The 21,085-nt window shown below is 47.6% G+C and overlaps 1 protein-coding gene and 1 long non-coding RNA gene across 2 annotated transcripts; one reads left to right on the top strand and one right to left on the bottom strand.

Annotated features, from left to right (window-relative positions):
• Positions 1-2: 2 nt before the first annotated feature.
• DYNC2I2 (dynein 2 intermediate chain 2) lies at positions 3-7,982 on the bottom strand (the record flags this gene model as incomplete). The annotated part of the gene is made up of 9 exons (XM_082327778.1): positions 7,757-7,982; positions 6,756-7,010; positions 5,903-6,012; positions 4,009-4,166; positions 3,346-3,455; positions 2,421-2,588; positions 1,748-1,980; positions 789-946; positions 3-241 (listed from the first exon to the last, which is right to left on the bottom strand). Exons 1-9 carry the CDS (start codon positions 7,832-7,834, stop codon positions 3-5), a joined length of 1,509 nt encoding a protein of 502 aa, XP_082183904.1. The 5' UTR covers positions 7,835-7,982.
• Positions 7,880-18,639, top strand: LOC309597839. Its single transcript, XR_014229873.1, has 2 exons — positions 7,880-7,957; positions 17,498-18,639. It is a non-coding gene; the product is annotated as an uncharacterized lncRNA (long non-coding RNA).
• Positions 18,640-21,085: the final 2,446 nt, after the last annotated feature.

Genomic DNA, 21,085 nt, shown 5'->3' with positions numbered 1-21,085 from the left:
CCTTAGTCCGTCATCTCGCTCGCCAGCTGCTCCAGACGATTCATTTCCCTGGGTCCCTGCTCAGTGAAGTCAGAACTCAGCTGCCAGACTTTGACTGTACCGGTAGCATCCCCGGCTGCCAAGAGCTGAGTTTGCTTGATGTTAAACTCTAAACAGTACGCGGGGCGTTCGCCCGCCGCCTGCTTCAAGGAAACGGCAGGCTTCCGCGAGCTCTTCTCAAAGTCAAAGAGGTGCACGTCCCCTGTAAAGCAGAAACATTTATTGCAGCTTTACGGTAACGGACTTTGTCTTGAACAGCAGATGGGTATCTGCTCCGTCTGGAACTTGCAGAGTTGTTGTTGTAACCTGTTTCTCCTTCCCTCTGCTGGTGTCTAGGCTGTGACAGCTGACATCACTGCCAGACAGTCATGGATTCTGCTGTCGGGGACCTGAAACCAGCTTGCCAAATTCTGTGAAATCTGCGTTCCTTAACTCAAAAACGTTTGGGTAATGTTCTAAGGAAAAAGTTCTTGTTTTAAACCATTAGCTCTAAGAAGTAAATGTCAGAAACAAGGAAGCTGGAAATAAGCTTTAGCCACAGTCATCTTGCTGTGTCATAGCGAAAAATAACTGACTGAAGTCATCTTGCTAGAGTTAGAAACGATTCTGTGATACCAACGGCAGAGTACAAACAGCGGTCACCGCTCTCTGCTCGTGGGAAGTGCTCGTCCGTACAAGTGACTTGTACTAATTAGTGCCCGGCACAACCTTAATTTTATGTCTGAGAACAGGCACCTGCAGTTGCCTACCTTCCCCAGACGCAGCCGCAAAGACCAGCGGTCGAACCGGAGACCAGCGTACGCAGAAGAGGTATTTCTGTGATAACTGAAGAGAAATGAGGGGTTGTGACTGCAACATGGAGTGCAAGTGAACTTGTCCGTCAGTCCCGCAGCTCAGGAAGAGATTCCTGGGGGAGGGAAGCAGCAAGAAACAACTTTTTTGGCTTTATTTCTGAAGATACAAAACAAAAATCAGTCAAGGAACACAACCTTGGACACTGTTACTGCTCTGCAAAGGTCTGAATGTGTTTCCTAAAGCAGCGATTTCCGAGCTGTACCCTGGGATGGGGTCTGTAGAGACGCAGCTTCGTTACTGCCCTCAATTAAGGTTAACGAGGGCTCGTGCTGTCCGCTGAGCGCTGATGGTGGGTTGTGGGCCAGAGATGCCCGAGAGCTGCTGAGCTACAGCCAGGCATTGTTCGAGTTGTGCTGCTCTCATGCAAACTCAGTGCGAACCCGGGCTGTCGGCACGTTTCATAGAGACGGGGCTGGGGGCCTCTCCCGCGGACGGTCGGTAAACGCGGGCAGAGATGTGAGCTGCTGATGTAAATTCGGGCAGCTACTGGTAAGATTTCTGAGGGGCAGAGCGCTTCAGCGCTGATAAATAAATGACTTTTTCAGCTCCTCCCCTTGTCTTTAAATTCCTCTTTAATATTAGGATGATCTAAGGAAGGTGCTAATGTTCTGTGCCGGCCTGAGCATTGCTCGTGTTGCACCCACACGCAGCGTACTCGCGCGGGCAGCTTCACCCGAGCCAAGGGACGTCGTTTCTCCTACGCCGGGAAGTTACTTGATCAAGTTCCCGCTGCCAGGTGACCCGCTTTTGGAACTTGTACGCACAGACACACGCACAGCCCCCCCGGGGGCTATTTGAAAAACGCACGTGGAGAGGCAGGCGCTCATTCGTGTCCAGCGTTCCCGGCACTTGCCTGTGGAAGGGCGAGCAGCTGACGGAGTACACTGGCCCGCCGTGCGGGGAGAAGGCGAGCTCCGCCGGTGCCCTGAGGGGAACAGAACTGGCTGTGCGCTGGAGAGCCAGCGTCTCTGCTGCAGTGGAGCACTTCAGGGAATAGCCGCCTTCCGCGCCGACAACGAACACGCGGGGATCAAAGTGCGAAAAAGAGAGCGAGGTCACGCCCACGGCCACCTCTCCCCAGGCCAACTGGGAGAAAAAGAGACAAAGCTGTTGGGGAGCTGGGGCTCCGGTGAAACGCGCGCGCGGTTAGAGCGGCGCGGACCAGCCTGCCGGGGACCCAGCGTTCGCTGCACGGCTTGCACCAGCTACGATGCTGTAGCACTGCTCAGCCCTTAACCACTGCAGCATCCTCCTACGAGGGGATTCACCTGAATTCATATTATTTTAAAAGCAAGTTTGCTTTTCTACCCCAGCAGCTTCTCCTCAGAGCATGGCAAAACCTCAGTTGTTGCCAGTCTTCCAAGGAGCGATTTCACTATGGGAAAGGAGACGGGATCAAGGGTTAGCACGTATGTTCAGAAGGGGCTTTTCCTGGCCCTTCTCGCGCGAAGGCGAGCTCTGCCACGCGGGCTCCAGCGTTAAGAGTGGTTTTGTCAAATCAGCCCTCTCTGAACCGCTGAACTCACCTTCTTCAGCCAAGAGCTGCGAGGGATCTGCTGCGCCACCATGGCGAATCCTTCGGCCAAGGCCAGCCGACCGTCTCGCTCCTCCCGCCACACCAGGATCTTTCCGTCCGTCGACGCGCTCAACAGCCGGGCGTGGTTTCTGTGCTTGGCCTCGGGTAACCAGTTAACCTGTTCCGAAGGCCATGAGCTCGTGGCGAGGGGCCCGTCCCCACTGCCCAGCCCGCGCGCGGCAGCCTGCGGTCCCCCGGCCCCCCAAGACGGGAGCAGAGCCAGGCGGCAGCCAGCGATCCTGGCACCGAACGCGCTGCCGCTGGGAGCCAGCACACAGGAACGCCTTTAGGCGTTCGGGGCTGAAGTCAGTTTGCAGTTCCTGTGGGTCACCTGCCATCGCTTTTGACGCTTTTTAAGATCACTTATTTATAGCACTTTTAGCTATGAAGAGCAGCGTTTTCCTGACTTTCAGATGAGAAAGTACACAGATCGCCCGGAGCCACAGTACCCCAGAAGGACAAAAGCCACGAGGAAGCCAGACGGCGTGACAAGTTGTGACCCTTCGTGTAGCTTTAAGCTTCCAACTAAGGATCAGTGATGCTTTGCTGCTCACGTTTTTAAACCACTACAAGTATTGTTGGCTGCATCTGCATCAAAAACCAGTTACAGCATGGGAACAGGCCTGCTCTTCGTTTATCCTGAGCAGAGAGAAGTTATTTTTACTTGCAAGTGTCCAGTCCAGCACACGCCCGTTCAGTAGCTAGATCTGGGGAAGCTCAGCCGACCAAAAGAGAACGTAACCGCTGAACGCAGCAGCCTGGCTGAGAGCTGCAGGTAAAGCACCAGCAAGGTGAATGCAAACTGGAAGTACGAAACGGAGCGACGGCAGCTCTCGCCTCCCCCCGCGGTGTCTAGTGTAGCTGTTCCCTGTTACCTGATAGACTGGATCAGTGTGAGTGTCATCTGTCATCCCCGTCCTCCAGATCACGGGGTCTTCTCTTCTGCTGGTATCCCACACCACCAGCTCCCCACTGAAGAGGCCGCCTGAAAGGACAAAGACACCAATAAAACATCCCAGGGCTAACGGCGCACAGACACGAGTAACGCGAGGGGCAGCGTGCGCCGTTACTACAACAGAGCTGGGGATAACTTTTCTTATTGGCAGCGAGTTCTGGGAAGGGCCAGTCCTCAGCAGAAAGGGGAGAGATGCACAAACGAAACTGGTGGGAACGGTCCCACCAGCTTCGGAGGGCTGGCAGCTACGTAGAGGGCACGGTCAGCTCTGGCGTAAGAGACCGCAGCTCTACCGAAATAAGTGCGCTCTTCCCGCTTACACCCAGGGCTGACCTCCCTTCCATCCTCTCTCTGAGGAGATGCTATGAAGGCAGATGTCACTGAAAGAGCAAGTCCCAGTTCCCAGTCCAGAAGCACCTGCACTTATCGATGTTGGTGAGCATTAGTTCCTCACTTTGAGGAGCTGCAACACCGTTACTTCTGCAAGAAATCTTAGGCTGAACTGAGATAGAGAAAAAAAATGATCCAAGCTGAAGGAAATAAGGGTACGTTTCAGAGAGGATCTAAGGCAAGAGCAACCTACCAGCTATCAGAGACGGCTGGGAGGGGTGGAAAGCCAGGCACATGACCGAACTGGGAACATCCACCACCAGGTCAGGGCGCTGTGGATTCAACCCTCTTCTGTCCAGATTCCAGGTACAGACATAGGATTTTTCTGTGCTCCAGTCCCCACCGTCCAACCTGAAGAAGAGAAAGCTCCATCTTGCCTTGTCTGTTCCTCAGAGAATCCCAGTCTAGCAGAGCTCTGCTACGCCCGACTCGTCGTTTAAATGTGCTGCTTTGTGGCTTGAAGGAAAACTGAAGTGAGGGGATCGTGAGGCGATGAAACTTTTCTGCAGGCTGGTATAGATACAGCGCGTGTCTGTACTTACAGAACAAAGTGCCTGCAAGTAAATCTCAGATAGGATTCACTATTCCAAGACCTACTACTGTTCAACTAACAGGAATAATCTAAAGGGGACGTACAGAAAGTTGCTGCGAGTATTTGGGAACGAAAATCCAAGGAGACCAAATTGCTGCTGATTTGCAAACCGGCTGAGTTGCAAGCCACGGTTCCTCAAAGATCCAGGGTCTGAGAACACAGCGAGGAAATCTCTTACCTGGAGGACCGATTGATGGGGGCTGAAACGACTGAAACGTGCTTGGCCTGAGAGAAGCAGCACGATTTGAAGTCCGGGTGCCTCCAGGGGAACAGAGAACGTTCTTCACAACCACCAAACAGTGTTGATGACCCTGCACAAATCATGTCCCGCACCCCAGCTCCAGAGATTTCCATCCAGTCCTATGCCCCTCATACTTGTTTGCCACAAGTGGCTCATGAATTCTTACTCTGGGATGCTAAAAGACACCTGCCGCTCTGCTTGCTTTGTTAGTTGTGTTTCATTCATCGCGCGCTTACCAAAGCGTTACGGGTATCCGTCACCAGCACCGCGCTGCCCAAGGTGATGTCCTGTCTTGCTACAAGGAGGTGATACGGAGGACAGAGAACAGTCAGTGGCCAGGGCAGGAAGCAACGATTTTGAGCCTGACTTCTACTGCCTTTATTTGATGCTCTTTCTTTTATTGGAAGAGATATGATCAAATAAAAGGAGCAGTTTTTCATCCAATGGGTAGCTGATCTGTGAAACTCCTTATTAAAGGCTGTTGTAGATGCTAAAAGTTTAGACAGCTTCACAGAGACTGCGTAAGTTCGTGGAAGGGAATTCTGCCAAGGGAAACCACAGACACAGAAACCACATTCTAATCTGAAAACAGCTGTAGACTGGGAGAGCAGAAGGGGCGAGTAACAGACAAGTTTGCCCTGTTCTACTCTTCCCTATGCATTCACTCACGGATCCCCTTTTTGCTGGGGCTTTTAATCAAAGGAAGCAGGAGTGGAAGGAAAAAGGAATAAGGGCACCGAAAGGAGAGGCTGCTACGGACGTGCACTGGGGTAGATGAAAGTTGCGTCAAACCCTCAATTCAGAAATTCTTAAACGTCTGTTAGCACACGTCTGCGGCATCAGGCGCACGCGTGAATGGGTGCCAGGTTCATCCGGGGCGCTAAGAGACCACATGAAAACAACATGATCTTCAACGAAGATAAGCACGTCCTTCCAAACCTCACCCACGTATATTTGCAAGTGCATCTGCTCTTTACATTTTCTTTCCAAACGGAATCTCTCTAGAAACAAATCAGTAAGAGTACATGGATCCATTTTCGGGGCAGGGGGGGAGGTAGAAGAAATAAAAGCCATAATTTAAGACTGCCCTGAGATTTTGTTTCTTTGAATATGAATTATTTAACTTGTATAAGGTGTGTGTGTATATATATGTCTAGTTTATTACTGCAGAGGAAGCAACCATATCTAAAACTCGGGTCAGCCTGAGACGTCACATCAACCTCAGTTGTGCTCTCAATCCGCTCAGATACTCACCGGCCGTAGGAACATGCAAGGACGGCTCCAGTCGCATTCCAGGAGACGCTGGTAACCTGTAGGTTTTGATCCTGAGCCTCGGGGTACGACAACGTATGCAAACACAACACCTGGAAGAGATCAGATTCAAGCACTGAAGCAATAATCTCCGAACACAGAGAAATGAGATCTGTGCATGCCCCTGCATATGATCGTACGGTTACCGCGTAGGCGTCCCCTCTGTCCCGGTAGCACATAGATATACGTGACAAAGCTGCTGAATTACTGTAGGGGGAAAAAACCCAAAGCGCCTGACCCTACCAAACCAGCGGTCGCTTCGTAATGACCTCTCACAGACTGCACGCGCCAGGGGCTGCGCGCTGCCCCTGGAAGGCTGTGCCGTAAGGATTTACGGCAGCCCTGAGTCTAGGACTTGCTAAGCTTCACAAGCAATGGTCTGAAAACGACTGTACCGACAGGTACTGACTGATACAAAGCGCTTCCACTCTTGAGCACTGTACGCTAAACGAATACAACCTAAATAGGAGGAGCTGCGGACTCCCTGAGCGCAGCTGCCCCTCGCCAACTGCCAGGCCGGCAAGCTCTAAAGGGGAAGCTGAAGGTAAGCCTACACCAACTGCAGGCTTCCCTCTCACAAAGCTGCTGCGACAGTCGCTAGCAGCAAGAACAGTTTTACCAAGCAAGGCCAGGCTGCAAGCAAGGCAGAAAGCTGGAGAAAACAACAACTAGCAATTTCTAATTATTAGAATCTGGAAAGAACAATCACAGCAGGAAGACACAGAACTAACGAGTTAGAGCCACTGCAACCAGCTCTGCTTGGGTAACGACAAGGATCTGAATTCTGTCAACTTACTGTTTCGTTCTGATCTGTCCAGTTCACTTCAAAGCCATCGAAGGCACGGCTCTTCCAGTTTTTATTTAGCTCTTTGATAACAGCATCCTCCACTCTCTGAAGGAATGACAGAAGGCCAGTGTAATCTACTTGGACTTCTTGCTGGAAGTCTTGGACAGCATCTTTACTTTGATCTGTCTGCACGCCGGCATCTCGGCTAGTATGAGACTGCACTGCAGTTTCTGCTGTTGAAATTTTCCCAGTCTGGCAGCTTTTCTAGTAAAAGAAGACAGACAGTCTATAATCCAAACAGGGGAAAAAAAAACCAATGCAGCACAAAACATTCAAAGCATCTTCCCCTTCTTGGCATCTCCCGGAGACATTCAGGCACACTTGCACACCTCTGGCTCAGGGCTGAAGGCAGGGTGCCTCTGTAACTGCCTGGGTGCCGGTGATGAGGTTGTGACCTTCACCTGATCTGATCTGGGACAGAGGCGCCCGAATGGCGGGCGATGCTGTCGATGCAGGCCCTGCGCCCTACAGCCCGGAGCGGGGAGGACGAGAGATGGCAAAAAGGCAGCGAGCCTCCAGAGGGAACAGCAAACACCGGACGCGATGGCGAGCGCACGTTATCAGCTCTCGAACTACGGCTGCGTGGCAGCTGCACGTGTGTCTCTGCCAGTTTGTGTAAAGGGCCTGAATCAGTAAAAGGCTGCCCGGGGGCAGCCACCGGCACCTCGGGCTCACCGGCCCTGCCCCGGGGGCCGGCACCGGCCGGGATGCAAACTCCCTGCCGGGAAGGTCCCGGGCCAAGCTGGAGCAGCGGGCCCTGCGGGGGGCTCACCGACGGGCGGCGGGGGACGAGCCGGGGCCCGGCCGCCCCTTCAGCAGGGCCGGGGAGCGCGGAAGGCGCAGGCGGCCGCGGCTCTGACAGCCGCCCCCGGCCCGGCCGGCCCCTCCCGGCCGTATAAAAGCGCGGGGCGAGGCCCAGGCGGAGGCCGCGGCCGCCCGGGGTCTCTCACCGCCTCGCAGCGCGCGCTCCGGGCGCTCCTCCACAGCGACTCCACGGCGGCGCCGGGCGCCGTCCCGTCCGCGAACATGGCGGCGAGCGGGGGTCGCGGCCCGACGAGCTCCCACCGCCCGCTCGGCGGGTTCCCATGGAAACGGGCGAGGCGCTGCGGGATGACGTCACTCCGAGCGACGGGGCCGCCGGCCTGCGGGCGGTAAACTGAGCCGGGCGGGTGCCATGTTGGGGAAGGGCACGGGGGGGGGGGGCCGTGCTGTGCTGGGCGGGCGGCGGCTCCGTGTGGGAGAGGGCTGTGGGCTGGCCCCGGCACCTTTGTTACTGCCGTGGGTCCGCGGGGGCTTCTGCTTCCCCTTCGGGCGCCCCGGCCGTAGCGGCGCTGGGCCCCGGCGGGCACGAGTGGCAGCGCGGGCGGGAGGGCGCGGGGGCTGCCAGGAGTTAAGATGGCGCCGGAGGGGGGTGGCGGGGGGGGACACAAAGCCGAGCGCGGGGGGAGGCTGCGGCGGGAGCCGCGGGGCGGGGGGGAGGGAAGCGGTGTTTTGAGGAGAAATCCGGTATTCGGCGGCTGGCGGCGCAAAAAAACCCGCAGCGCTGAGCGGTACAAGTTGTGTCCCTGCGGGCGGCCGTCGCGGAGCGCCGCGGGCAGATGGCCTGGCGCAGCTCGGAGACAGGCCCGGGGCTCCGCTCCGGAGCCCTCAGCCCTGCGGGGAGGAGTTATTAATACTGCTAGAAACATGGTTTTAAGTACGCCGCTTTGGGTAGCGCGTACGGCGTGTGCGTGCCGAGGAGATGGGGTAGGGGAGCCAACTTCAAACGGGCGTGTGGAGCCTGGGGTGCGTCTTGGCTGCCTTGGTTTTAACGCTCTGAGGAGGGACAGATGGTAACTTGGACGGCGGGTGAATTACTGCCGGGCCTCGCCGAGGGCTCGCCGCACGCCCGCCGGGTTGCGGGAGCCGGGCAGCTCTCCTCCCGCGGCCAGGAGCACCGGAGGGCTGTAGCTAACCCGGTGCAGCATCTGCCCCTCGCTGCGGGTACGGCTGGGTCACCGCCGGGCCGCTTGCGTCTGCAGAAACACTGGAGTCACAGCTTTCTTAGTAATTACTCCTAACAGGTATGACTGTGCTTACAGGGTTTTTTCTAACTGTAACTCCATCGGAACAACTTCATGATGAACGCACAGGCTAAATTTAGCCCTGGCATAAGCAGGCACGGATGCAGTAACTTCAGCGGAGTTATTCCTGCTGTTGCTGGGAAGGAGTTTGGCCTGTATGTGACAACCAAGATTGCAGGATACAGAGTAGGCGCTCGTGAGAACGGACGTAGCGCCGCTTTAGCACATGTGAATCCATTTATGTCAGAGCCGAGTGCAACAGTTCTGAGGAATTTAAAGTACTGCACAAATAATAGTGGAATAAGAATCCCCAAACCTCATGATAAAGAACTATTGTAGCCATTTTACAGATAGTGAAACTGAAGCAGAAAGAGGTTAAGTGGCACCTCCTTCAAAAGCAAGGGGAAAAAAAAAAAAAAACAATGAAGCCTCCAGATTTCAAATGCTGTACTGTTACCGTGTATCTGCTGTGATTCTTCCTCTGGTTTGCGTGGGCCTTCGTGATGGTCCACAGTACAGCTAAGAACATAAATGCATTCTTGGGTGGGACTGATGGTGCTTTTAGCCCTGTAGTCTCTCTCTGATTAGCGTAGGAGTTAATCTGAATTTCCAGAGTTCAAGTTCGGCATCTCTTGCGGCGGGAGGTAGTTGCTCCATGTGGAAGCTCTAACAGTGGCAGGAGGCGACTGCTTTCTAGTGACGGGGTGCAAGCCTGACCGCTTTCTGCAGTCCACGTCTCTTGCAGGCAGGCCCCTGGCACCTCTCCTTTGGTCCCGGCCCTATGGCAGTGAATCATGGACTAGATGGAGCATTGGCTTGACCAAGAAGGGTATTTATTTTTTTAATGTCCTTTTTTTGTGGCATGGCTTATTTTTTATCAGGTCAAATGTCAGGACGTGATTTACAATACTTAAAGTATACTCTGCTGTCCTTTTCTACCAATTTTAGCACAAGTGAAACATCTCAAACTCTTCTTGAGCTTTTCAACCAGGTGTCTGTAGCCATGGGTTTGAAACTACTTTACCGTCTTTATCTCTCATCCAGCTTTCTGTTTCCACCTCGTTTTACACATCCATTTACAAAGCGGCTTTAAAAGACATACGAGTATTGGAAACAATGTACTGGTTTTGTCACAGCAGGATTCCAGTCCCTTCTCTGGAGAAAATAGTTGGTGTTCTGCCTCAGCGTATTCATTCACGAACTAGACTGCTAGATCATAAAACAGTGCTCTGCTGCTATTATTGGTGGAATCCTAGTATAGCACTTACTGAGAAATGCTTATTTTTTAAGAGATCAGCTTGAAGATGCAAAACAGTGACAAGATAATATCCCTTAATAGTGAAATAAGAGTGAACTAAATATATTTTCTATTCCAGTTCAACAACCCTATTAAAAGTGCATAAAGCAATCGTTGTTGGATGAGTTTTTCTACTGCAAATAGTTAAATGCAGGAAGCGGGGGCATTTTTTAATCTCAATTTAGTTTATGTTGAGTAACTGATACTAAATATTTGAACCCAATAGAAGAGTGGGTTCTTAAGAGGCTCTTAATGTTTAAGATTTATCATCTATAAATAGATCTTCTTAAGTCATCGCTACATTATCTTTAATTGGTATGATTAGAACTGCCAAGGAATATTACTGTATGGTAGTAGAGTAAATATTACAAGTGTGAATTTATATACAGTCTGCATCGTAATAAAAATGCTAAGTGCAGACTGCAATTTAAAATCTTCAAATAACTTGTCAGAGGGAATTTAAGGAGAAAAGTTTGTGAGATGGCGAAGTGAGATAAGAAAACTGGAATTTGAATATGTGAAACGGATCAAAAATAAATCGACAATTTTTTCAGCAAGTAATATGCAAAGTTCCTGCAAATGCAGTACACGTTCCCCGTAACATGGTGCATGTCTGGACTTTTTCATCCCTGAGGATGAGAAAGGAGCGAACAGTTCCAGAAGGTGACTGTTCTAAGTCATTGCAGCTTAATCCTTCTTTATTCCAGTATCTCTGATTTGCTGGGGTTTCAATATATCAACAGTATTTCAATAAATCATATCTTGCTTTTTCTTTCTGGCATGGCAGTATCGGATACATAGATATTTTTGTCTTGACATACTAGCACTACACTGGAAATAAGGTAAAATCAGGGATAATTGGGGGAGGGTCGTTACTAGCCTGAGGCTAGTAAGTCTCTCTAAAGTGGCTGTTATTACTGCAGTGCTGATCTGTGCTTTCTCTTCTTTGTGTTTCGTGAGACAAAGTATTAATAAGTTTTCACTTTCACATAACGGAGGAAATCAGCATCAGAAAACAACCAAGAACAGGAGAAGACTGAGGTAAAGAGAAAGCAGTGTGGGAAGAAGCACTGGGGGAGAGAGTATCAGGAAAAAGAATGAGATAGGACAACAAGCGTGCACACTGGGGGTATGATTTCTACGAACTGGAGCAAAACAAGTATTCTAAGCTGTGTCTCAGTAAAAATTCACCCACTAGTGGGTGCAGTAGGTGCCCTCTATTTGTGATAAATGAAACAACTGAGCTCCAGACAGCCGAAACGGCAGTCTCTACCCAAAATAGAGACGCATAACTGAGCCTTCCCCTTTTACACCTTCCCCCCGTTCCCCCCACCCCAGTCAGATGCAAGTAAGGATGAAGCAAACAGCGTGCGTAGTTCAAACAAGAATGGAGCCTCCGGCAATGAGAAAGAGCTCTTGGGGCTTCGACTGGCAGTGAGGGGCTTGACATGGGACCAAAGGCACTGCCTTTTACTGACTGATGGCTCTGTTCAGAGGAACAGAACTTTACATACTCTCATTTATTAAGAAAAAAAAAACCACAGCCAAACAACAAAACTCTTCAAACAATAAAAAGGGTTTGTATCAAAGAATTGTCACTCCAGAACCTACTTGTCTCCCCAACCAGTATAACCAGCAAGACTTCATTCTGTTTCCCTGATGGTTCCTTTCAAACCTGTGCACTACTGCATTGCCTAGCATGCCAAATTTGGTTCGGATGAGGTCTGGGTACCTGACCGTATTGCCTTTGAATAAACCCAAGTACGCAATATAGAGTTTGAACTGGCTTTGTGCTGACATTTTGTGCTTGTTATTTGGGTACAGACAATGCCTGATCCGTTACTCCTACACTGTTTAGCTTTGAACTAGATCTTGAGTGTCATTTGCCTCAGAGTGAGGTGGTTTGCTCTGAAAGTTAGTCCCACTGAGGCTCAGAGGTTTGCGTTAAATGGAAATATCCCTAGAGAAACATCATCGAGATGCTACCCGCAAGGCAAATTACCGGAAAGCCCCTGACATCTGCAGCATTATTTAAAAGGACACCTCTTTAGTTTCACCGATAGTCTGGTGTGGCTCGTTCCTGGAAGTTTTTTAGCGACAGCAGCACCCTCTCGCACAACTGTAGGTGGTGATTTTGGAGTTCAGATGCAAGACCAAGAAGTAATGAGTTGACTGAAGTCTCTTTATCTGCAGGGTTATCTGTGATACTCCTCATCTCATTCTTGGAACATACCACAAGCATTTATTTTACCCTTGCCAAAGCTCTGCAAGGCAGAGAACTGCTGGTGCTGTTTCTTGACAGGGAAAATTTCAGGTGTAAGGGTTAGATGACTTGCCAAATCGTGCTGGGAATTTATGGCAGAAGAAAGAACAGGACCCAAGTTCCTAAATTGCAGAGCAGTGTTTCAACCATATCCGATACGTATTTTGTGGATGCATTGCTAATGTACACATCTTATTTCTTTCTGTTAAGAGATGTGTGATTTTAAATCGTCAGGTATTCGCACATTCACTAAACGTGAAGGAAAGAAAGGTCACCACAAGTGTTCAGCGTTGGGAACGCAGCGTCCGTGTAGCCAGCCGGGTGCTCGGTAGCTTAATGAGGCTTCGGGTCCTCGTGTGGGCTCAGTGTGGTACCTCGAGCTGTGTGAATCCTCCAGCTATTTCTTCTCCAGTGCCATTTGTAAAGGGCTCCTGCATTTTCTCTAATTTCTGACCTCCTTTTCCCTGTTCCCCCTCCCAAATGTCCCTGCAAATGCTCTGCCCTTTTTTTCCTCTGAAAACCATACTTGGAATTGAGGCAGAAGATATGTTGCCTCATTTCTGAAGTTCTGTTACACCTAGAGACATGATGCATTATAAAAGGAATCCATCTTCAGTAAAATCATACATCTATTATGCTTTGTAGAATTAGAGTTGGGGGGTCCTTATTAAATATTACGGGTACGATTTCTTGCATCGTACAGGTATTGCCTATCCCATATTCATTCCTTCACCGATACTAATAAGACAAAGGTTTTAGTCAAGTGTCACCGCAATGGGAAGGAGCACAGGGAGAGTTTGCTTTGTGGCAGGTGTCAGCAAGCTACCACCACCGAGGCGCAAAGGCACCACGCCGGCGGGCTTTGAATGGCAAGCAAGAGCTGGCACGGGGCCAGGAGCCGTGGCACATCGAAAGAGGCATCTGTGAAAGGCTCGGGATCCCGGTTCCTGCCTGTCACGGTGCTCCGAACGCGGTGGCAGCTGGGAGCCTCTGCCTTGGACCGAGGCTTGATGCTGTCAACAAGGTGACTGGCAGCGTCTCTCTCCTTTTAGACTCGGCAGCCTCTGGTTCCTGCTGAGTTCATACCAGCATGCCCACCAGCTAATCTCAGAAATAAAAGTACAATCTGGCACGCCGCTCTTAAAAGGTAGCTGACCTTTTGCAGCGCTGACAACGTGGAAGAAAACGCTGAGATCCCTTAAATTAATCCCACAGTCAGTAACCATGCATGGCTAAAAATTATTTCTGTTCTGCGCATCACTTTGTTAACTCAGACTATGTCTACACTATCTCAAACAGTTGTTGGATTTTAATTGGTACATATAAAGCAGCTGCCTATCTGAAAAAGCATTGCGGACAGGTAGTACTCATCTGAATAGAACTGGCTGTCCTTTGCAGAAGTGTTGTTTCAAAAAAAGACATTCAGAAATAAGTAGTTACATTCCACTCAGTACCATCAGATTTATACTTATGTAAAGCAAGTAGAATTTGCGTGATAGTTTTTGATAGCTCTTCAGAAATCTATATATTTACTTAATTTCAAGCACGCTGCTTTCATTTCTCATACATGATTTCTATGGACACTGAATGATCAATAAATACATTGTAGCTTTACTGGGGTACAGATATGTAATTTAAGAGTGGAGAATAAAATACTGTTGCTACCATGATGTGAGCTAATACAGTAGGAAAGACAGATTTGCAAGGACTCCTTTTATCAATATAAATTTCACCTCCATTTAGAGAGTTTGCATATTGTCACTTTAGCTAGACCTGCAAAATCAGCTTACACTTAGTGTGAAAGCCACTTCTGAAACGGCAAATAAAAATATCCCAGCTTGATTGGTCTGTTATCCCAAGTATAACAAGGATCCCAAAGGATCCTGGAGCATATTATACAAACACAGACAGAGATAACTTTACAAAATTATGCACTGCAGAAAGATTATCATCTTCTCAAAAGCACGTGGAAGATTAAGGGAGGCAGAATATCTTGTATAGACAAATTGGATATGTCAGTGTGAGTGTTTCGACTGCCGCAGAAAATGCCAAGTGATTTGTAATGATCACTTTCTTTTTATCGCCTCTATTAGATGGCACCTTTATCTTTTAGGAGAATGACAGGATAGTAGTCTGGTACTCAGAAATAACAGAATGAACCACCGATATAGCCAGTTTGTGTCACTTCTTTCTTGAGTGTGTATGTAGGGCTCCCCACACAAGTACCGACGCCAGTCTAACTTAAAAAAAGAGTGAAAACATGACAAAACAGGGCTTAAGAAGGCATGAATGTGGCGCTCTGTGGTGAAATGTAAAAGACAATTGCACCAATTACATGCTGGTTTTGGAACTCCATGTAGCCGAAGTCTATTGAAATATATATTTGTAAGCGGGTGTGGTGGGGCGGGAGGATGCACTGGAATGAGGCCTGGAGCTGAAATGCTGTCGTGAAGGCGGGAGGAGGAGGGAGAGCTATAAGCTGGCTGCGATCCTCAAATTTAAAAAAAGGCCCGGAAACATTTTAATGCCAAATTATGTGACACCTTTCATTCCTGTTCTTCTTTTGTCCTTAGTTTTCCATTTAATTGATTCAACCTTTTCCTATTTATGCTACCAATTGTGGAAGCTGGGTTGACTAAAGGCGTTTCTATCTTGCTCTATTCCAGCCCGACAAACTCCTGCTTATGCAACAGCTTATACCTTTAATAACACCAGTATAACTGCATCAGTACTAAAAAAAAAAAAAAAAAAAAAAAAGGGATTTCTTAGCATCAACAAGGCCCAGAACTTGCTGCAGTGCTGGGATGTGACAGGAGGCAATTTATAAGGAATTAACTCTGACAGTCACTTTATACAGCTGATTTTCAAAGATCTAGGCACTAAAGATGTGTTAATGAGGGTACCGAGGCTTCATAATTAATTATATTAGCATCTCTTTGTTACTCTCTACAACAGTAGTGCCTGGTTGACATTTCAATAGGGGTCTGGTAGTATTCTTTGTTATTATTATCCAGGAGTACAGTTATACCTTAGCTCCCAGGGCACCGTTGCATGTAAATGCCTCTGTGAATTGCAAGGGCCTTTGGATCTCAGTAAAAGCCCTTGAAGGAGACCCTGCTGGATACTGAATGGATGTCAGGAAAATTTCGCTAGTCTGGAGTCTCTCTTCAGATATGGACTCTCCTCCCCTTTCATTTCTCCCTTCCCTTCCCTCCCCCCTTCCTTTCCACTGTGCTGGTCCTTCTCACAAGGCTTAAAAACAGCAATATCCAGCACTTTCTGAATGTTTAGTTCCAAACCTCTAAAGGAAGGAATACTGACCTGAACGAAACAGTGAACAAAGTAACCTGAAAACAGGGAGTATTTCCACATGCTTGAATTTTCAGTGCAATAAAACCAGTGCTGCCAGAAGGAATCCCCGAAGTGGTGAGTCAGAGAATGGATGTACGACTGTGGTGGGAGGGAAATGGTCTCTACTTTGTTTTACCCCCCCTTTGTAAAGGGAGATGAAATTATTTTCCAGTCATACCAAAGCAAAAACAAACCTGGAGTTTAAAGGTTATTTCCTTTGTGTGTTTCTGAGAGACGTTATTTTTGAATCAGAAAGGGGAAGGATCACTTTTTGTCAATGATCTCAAAACACTACTTTGAAATCTTTTACAGTATCACCTGAAGTAGCAGGTCTGCTATTTTGTTTATTGAGATATTCCACTTGCTTGTGTTAATTTAAACAAATCTTACCAAAAAAATATTGCTGTTTTTTGACAGCAGTTACAATCGCAACCTTGTCATGGTTAGGCTCAGTTAAGGGCACGGTTTGGCAGACACCTCTTCTAAGTAAGCAAGGCTTATGCGATGTGTTCCTCACCCTCTCCTTGTTCGTTCCTGCCTTCATGGGACCCTCTTTCTTGTAACGTTGTTCGTGCATCTGCACCAGGGAGCCAGATCAGAGTACTAGTCTGAGTTAAAAATAAATATTTTTTTATGGAGAATATTTCTAATTGAAATCAGTTTCCTGATTCAATTTAACATGGGGCTACACAAAACAAACCTGCACTGGCACCATTCAGGACAGCGTGAAGGGGAAGAGGGGAGGAATGTGTGGCAGGGAATGCGTAAGTAGGAACTTCTACCAAAAAATAGTTTGTCAAACTATGTCCTGAAGGACTTTACATTCTTCCAAGCCAGAACCACCTCTTTGCTTTGTGTTCAGATAACACCTTGCGCAAAGGGATCTCAAGTCGCAGAACTCTCAGGACTCTCAGAGCTATTGTAGTACCAAAAAATAATAAGCGTCCCTACAGACTGACACAATTAACCAAATTCCACTTGCAGATCTTCATTGTTGGCAACTCGTGCAGCATTTTATGGAGCTGAAGTTGGAGAGTAGTTCTATTCCCGAGTTCTGTCTCCAGCTCTAATGAGGAATAACTCTGAATAACTGTGGCATTCAGTTAACCTACCAATAAAAGAATTACTTTCCTCACAGAACTTTTTATATTTAACTAGATTTTTTTTTAATGAGCTTTGACATTCTCAGATGAAAAGAATAATGTGTACAATGTATTACTATAGCAAAAACTGTATATGACAGATACCTACATATTTTCCTCTTTGTTTCACCTCTTCTGTCACTATACTCCTACACAAGACTCAAGGCACACTGCAAGTGTTTGAATAATGCCAACTTAAATAACGTACTCACTCTTTACTGAGCGATGTTGCGTATGTTTATTTTAATCTGATATTTTCTGGGTAGAAACAGAGGTTACTCCCCGTGAGAGTTCAAATATCGATAGTGCTCTACATAACAAGGGGAGTTTTTAATGATTCCCACAAAAACAGCTGCCACTTGATAACAAGACCATGGATGTGTCGTGGTTTAACCCCAGCCGGCAACTAAGCCCCACAGCCGCTCGCTCACTCCCGAGTGGGATGGGGGAGAGAACTGGAAGGGTAAAAGTGAGAAAACTCATGGGTTGAGATAAAGACGGTTTAACAGGTAAAGCAAAAGCCGTGTGTGTGAGCAAAGCAAACCAAGGAATTCATTCCCTCCTTCCCATCGCAGGCAGGCGCTCAGCCATCCCCAGGAAAGCAGGGCTCCATCACGTGTAACGGTGACTTGGGAAGACAAACGCCATCGCTCCGAACGTCCCCCTCTTCCTCCTTCTTCCCCAGCTTTATGCGCTGAGCGTGACGCCATACGGTGTGGGATGTCCCTTTGGGCAGCGGGGGGCAGCTGTCCCGACCGTGTCCCCTCCCAGCTCCTTGTGCTGGGGGGTGAGAGGCAGAAAAGGCCTGGACTCTGTGCAAGCACTGCTCAGCGGTAAGGAACCATCCTGGGGTTATCAACACCATTTCCAGCACAAATCCAAAACACAGCCCCACACTAGCGACTATGAAGAAAATTCTACCCCAGCCAAACACAGCACAGGATGGAATACACATAGCGTAAAATTTTAGTCTCTACTGCTATTCCCGAGGGACCAAATCTTGAAGTGTTACTCAACTTTGCTTAGGATTCAGCAAGAGTTTTCCTGCTCTAGGACTGAGGAGATGATAAATAAGAGTTTCAGGCATTGGCCAGAGTTAAAATCCTGGAAAGCAAACGTTTATACATTCTCTTTGTGGAAAAGTTGGCTCCGTTTTAATTTTCCCATGAGTGGAGAAGAGGGAGAGGATCATCTGGAAGTCTCCTTGCAGGAGAACCCACAGAAGAACGAAGTATAGTTTTTCCTAGTCCTCAACAGTGCTCTACCCCTACCACTTAGTTATCCTAAAACTTCAATTCAGCATTCATATCAATCTATAATACTGTAACTTCCATGAGCTTCTGCCCTCGCTGTGAGGAAATGACAGCCCTTCTTCAGACAGAGCACCGCCGAAGGAAATGGAAGACTAGTAGCTACTTCCCCCGTGAATTATTTCAGGGCCTTCTACATAAAAATTTGGCTGGCACAGCTATTCCAGAATAACTCCCAGTATAAATACTGCAGCATTCCAGTTTGAAAGCGTCTTTATTTGTGATTGATCATTCTACCTAGGAATACTTCTTATAAGTGGTCAGTTTTTCCAGCAACTTCTGTTCAGAGCTTTCATTATGCAGGAGTGTATGTAGTAAAATAAAGCCTCAAACGTAAATACAAAGCCAACCACAACATGTATCATTTAATCACCAGATGATTCCAAATAAACATCTTGTTTTTCAGACATTTTCCGTGGAACTGTAGCTTGTTTCTTGTGAAACTGTATTAAGCTTGGTTGAAGTCTTCCATTGCCTCAGCGCAGGATGGATTGGCTCTAATACTGTCCTGCAAAACTAATAATTGTGTATCCCTACGGATAGCTTTTGAACAGCCACTGTCGTGAATGTATCAACGAAGTGTAAATATCTGCCCTTGTAACACCCTGCAGGGCTTGCAGACAGCGAAGAGACACCTTTGCATACGCCAATACATGTTTTCAAACAAAGCTTTTGTACATTGCAGATCCCCTCTTGGACTGTGAACTCCTCAGGCGAGAGGAGATGGATATTCACATCTGGAAGTGGTAGTAGCACATCTGGACAAGAAATTTGCGTTTAGAAACTGCAATTCAGTAGTGCTGGATTTATAACAGCATCTATATATGTGTCTGTTGGCACAGTCGATCGGTAGTTAACAGTCACAGGGCTCCATCTAAGCCAAGGCACAGGACAACATCAATGTCTGAGATATAAAATCTGAATGAAAGTCAAGAAGGGCAGGAAACGCCTCCAATGAAATGTCTCTTTGGGCAGGGGCTCCTAATTTCACAATGCAGAATGTAATTTCAAGAGCATTTTCTAATAAACAACTTCCCCTAATATTCTGGAAGGCACCCATCAGTTCAGTTCCCTACAAAATTCACAACTGTACACCTGACGTGAAAAATACGAGCAAAACATTCTTAAGCGCCCACATATCTGAAAAGCTCACGTCTCACGTTCAGAAGTGTCTCAGGTTTCATTGACTTTGAATTTCATTTAAGATTTTTAAGAATATTTTGACTGCTTCCTTGTCTCTAGTATCTGGGAACGAGCACAAGTCTTACAGGACCATCCAGCTCTTCATAGATTACAAGCGAGTGCTCTGATAAGCTAAAAATGTTGGTAAAGGAAAAAATAAAAATCAGGTTTAGCGACTATGTCTAATGGGAACTTTACCAAAAATAGTAAAAAAAAAAAAAAATCCAAATAGAATTACTGGAATTATTCAACTACATACTATTAGTTACTCCCTGTCGTCTGTGTTGCTGAGCCACCATCCTGCTTCAAACGCAGTTATCAGCCCAGAAATATTTTCATCCGAGGGTTTAAACCGCAACAACTGTGAGGACACGTGGAAGATTCTTCCGTCATTATCTAACCATTCAGTTCTCATGTGAGTGCTGGCCCGGGAAGGTCTGTGACTAGCGGAGATGGACAAACAGTTGGAGGGGAGGTATTTGACTGTTTAATGTATGTGCCAAACTGTCTTTCTAGGGTCATGGAGACTCGGCGATTCCTGGGGGCTGTCAAACTGATTACATGCAGCAAACCAGCTGGTGCGTCTCTGCCTGCTGCTTAGAGTAAGCACTGATATGCCAGTCAGACTTTACTATCGAGTACAAGCTTATGTGTGCTTGAGACGTTGTGCAGCCTCCAACTCCCCGGTGTACTCAGTCATTTAAAAGCTTTCATATACTCTAAAAAATTTTGTCTTGCACTCCAAGGGGGAATATTTGTTCCTAATACAGAGCCCAAGTCTGCAAGTTCTTTGTGGAAGACCAGGCTCCCAGCGTAGACGTACAATTGTTAAGCAGTTGGTTGCATTTCAGCAGTGGTAGAATGATCCTTGTTTTATATTTCTCTGCAACCATTTCTGTAAAGGCTGTGAGATTCTTTGGGATGGAAGGCTATAAAAACGTAAGTTGCTATTATTTATATTGACTTGCATGATTTTATGTATGCCCATTTTGCATTGCAGAAATACTTAGAAGGAAATGTACTCCTTTCTTTTTCACACATCATTACGTTGTATTTGAGAGGATTTAGCACATTTTCTGATTTCACTTGCCAAATCGGGGGTTCATGTTTAAAATTTATAGCTGACTTGACGTTCCAGAAACTAAGCGTGATTACCAGTTATGTCTCTGTCTCTTGTAGTAACATACCTAACTAAGGAAAGAAATATTGGGAGATCTGAACTTTTACATCAAGGAGCAAATACGAGATTATCTTTACAGAGAAGCTCTGTTTATTCAATTCTTGAGAAAAACGTGCAGTTACTGCTACACTCTCTGTAAACTGTAAAGCCGTTAATCATTATCAGCTGCTGCCAAACCCCCTGTATATCCAAATATACGTAAAGGAAAACTAACGCAAATTTTCCTCATTCGTCTGACAAAGTCATTGCCATCCGGAAGGCTGCAAAGATCTCACTCCCTTATTTGTCAACACCAGAGTACTCATGCACCGAGTTCGAAAGATGCCACACGCAGTATAGTTTTGCAACTTGAACCGTGCAACCTGAAGTTCTAACAAAAGCAGGAATACTAACTCTGTAATATGGAGGGAAAAGAGCTATTTGTGATACAGGCAGCATAGCTACTTGGACAGAATAGTTCAGGAAAAAATGTTACTGTTCTATTATATTTG

The sequence above is a fragment of the Platalea leucorodia genome (assembly GCF_965183815.1).
Source record: "Platalea leucorodia genome assembly, chromosome: 15".
NCBI lineage: Eukaryota > Metazoa > Chordata > Aves > Pelecaniformes > Threskiornithidae > Platalea > Platalea leucorodia.
This window is presented reverse-complemented; position numbering and strand designations above follow the sequence as displayed.